The 2,472-nt window shown below is 38.3% G+C and overlaps 1 protein-coding gene across 1 annotated transcript in view; it reads left to right on the top strand.

Moving 5' to 3' along the window:
* Window positions 1–6: 6 nt before the first annotated feature.
* Window positions 7–2,472, top strand: part of LOC109540386 (ATP-dependent RNA helicase DHX33) — a 38,433-nt gene continuing 35,967 nt past the window's right edge. Inside the window, exon 1 of the mRNA XM_019908745.2 lies at window positions 7–1,877. Coding sequence (XP_019764304.2) covers window positions 1,485–1,877 — 393 coding nt within the window. The 5' untranslated portion in view covers window positions 7–1,484. The remainder of the gene's footprint in view (window positions 1,878–2,472) is intronic.

The raw sequence follows: 2,472 nt of genomic DNA, 5'->3' as shown, positions 1-2,472 counted from the left end.
GTTTCATTGGAAAATAGGGAAAACTTTGCTTTAAATACTGTATAACTTTTATCAGTTTGAACCTGCGAGTTTTTTCTTGTCGAATTTTCAAAGTTGGCAACGTTATGTCACACACTCGGCCACTTGTGCACTTTTGTGTTTCTCAGGGCATTTCTCAGCAACCCAGACAGATGTCGGAATGAAAGTTTCACTGGAAAAAAGGGAAAACTTTGCTTTAAATACTGTATAACTTTTATCAGTTTGAACCTGCTAGTTTTTTCTTGGCAAATTTTCAAAGTTGGCAACGTTATGTCGCAGACTCAGCCACTTGTGCACTTTCGAGTTCTTCAGGGCATTTCTCGACAACCCAGACAGATGTCGGAATGAAAGTTTCACTGGAAAAAAGGGAAAACTTTGCTTTAAATACTGTATAACTTTTATCAGTTTGAACCTGCTAGTTTTTTCTTGGCAAATTTTCAAAGTTGGCAAAGTTATGTCGCAGACTCAGCCACTTGTGCACTTTCGAGTTCTTCAGGGCATTTGTCGACAACCCAGACAGATGTCGGAATGAAAGTTTCACTGGAAAACAGGGAAAACTTTGCTTTAAATACTGTATAACTTTTATCAGTTTGAACCTGCCAGTTTTGTCTTGGAGAATTCTCAAAGTTGGCAACGTTATTTCGCACACTCGGTCACTTCTGCACTGTGAATGAAAATTTCATGAAAATTTCCTGAAAACACTGTAGTTTTTTAATAATGATTTCTCAAACTTTGCAATTCTGACGACTTCTGAACTTCGCTCTTCTGCAGAGAATTCCTCAATAATCCGGGAATAAGAGGAAGCTTTTCTTTAAATGCCGTGTGAAGTTGATCATTCGGGATCATCCAGTTTTTTCATCATCAGTACTTGCGGGACTTGGGAAGTAAAGGGATCATCTTTCGTAGCTTAAATGGACCAATAATTTTTGGAGGAAAAATTTCCTGTCTTTTTCCAACTTCAAAAATTGTTGGTCCGTTTAAGCCACAAAAAATGGTCCCTTAAGTTGCTAAAGTTATTTTGCAACAACGCCGTGTCAGTTTTCCTTAGAACATTTGCCATTGTTTCCCAATAATCAAAGAAATTTTCCAGTTTTAAACCATTAAAGAAATACCATATATAAAAATATAAACTCCAATTTTTGCTGTAGAGTTCTAAACGAATCACTGCAACCGGCAACACCGCCAGGCTTCGTGTATAAATACGACGCACAAGCGGGAAATTCTTCATTCCTTCGTGATTCGTGGCTTTGTATCGACTCGTGTTCTGTTCAGGTCTTAACCTCGTGCTCTCAAGTACTCATATAAACCGGTTAGTGTTGCTAAACGTAAACAATAATTAATTTTTGTTCGGCTTACAGAAAAATCAAAAACAATTCGTGCATCTGTGCAACTATTCGGTGTTTGCCCCAGTTTAGTACACGTACTGTTTATCGTTTTGTGAAAAGTGTTCCGCTGTTCAGTGTAGAATGTCGCAAATCGGAAAATCTTCCCAAGGGAAAGCCAATGGAAAGAACTCCGGCTCCAAGAAGGGTCAAAAGGTGAAAAACAACCAACCAGCGGTGAGCTCTCCGGCCAAGAAGAGCAAACTCAGTGAAGATCGGAACAGCAAGCTAAAACAGCTCCAGATACAGAGAATGCAGTTGCCCATTTACCTTCATAAGAATGAGTTGATGGAGGTGATTGAAGACTCTAAAAGCTTGGTGATTGTGGGAGAGACGGGCTGTGGAAAAACGACCCAAATTCCCCAATATATCGATGAAGACAATCTGACTAGACCTGGTAAAATCGCCATCACTCAGCCTAGAAGAGTAGCTGCTATTAGTGTTGCGACGAGAGTTGCTCAGGAGTATGGCCTAGATGTAAGTCAATGTTCTTTAAACATCTCATTTAACTAGTCATTTTTATTCCCCAAAGTGTAATTTGCTCACTGGTTTGGATGATGGTGGATCATCCACCCTGTATATTATTACCTTTTTCAAAATCGCGATTTTCTGATGCCGAAAATATCTAAATGCACCATATTTTAACGGCCCGTTACGAGTCAGGATTTTTGAAAATTTTCATTCATGGGGATCATAAACATTTGGCGATGTTCAAATTGAAAATATTCCCAAAAATGTTGGTAAATCAGGAAAAAGTTCCATTTCAACAACTGTTTCAAAACTTCAAATAACTCCTCTATGCATTCCGCTTGAGTAGTGTGTTCAATGAAAATCAATGGCATTGGGACACCCTGTAACTTATTAGCAAAGTCGCATGGTAATTTAGCATAAAAAAACTGTGAAGATGCTGATTGGTCATGGAAAGTTAAATTTTCCATGCGAACGCGCATTCGCATTCTCATAATAACGGCGCATTTACCAAAGCGGCCAAATCGATAATTTATTGCTTAGCATAAAAACTTGCCTTTTTTTTGCAATTTAGCATCAATCATATTTCGAAAATGTTTAATCT

Source organism: Dendroctonus ponderosae, unplaced genomic scaffold, assembly GCF_020466585.1.
Source record: "Dendroctonus ponderosae isolate FM_Combo_2020 unplaced genomic scaffold, Dpon_F_20191213v2 Dpon_F_20191213_11, whole genome shotgun sequence".
NCBI classification, from domain to species: Eukaryota; Metazoa; Arthropoda; class Insecta; order Coleoptera; family Curculionidae; genus Dendroctonus; species Dendroctonus ponderosae.
This window is presented reverse-complemented; position numbering and strand designations above follow the sequence as displayed.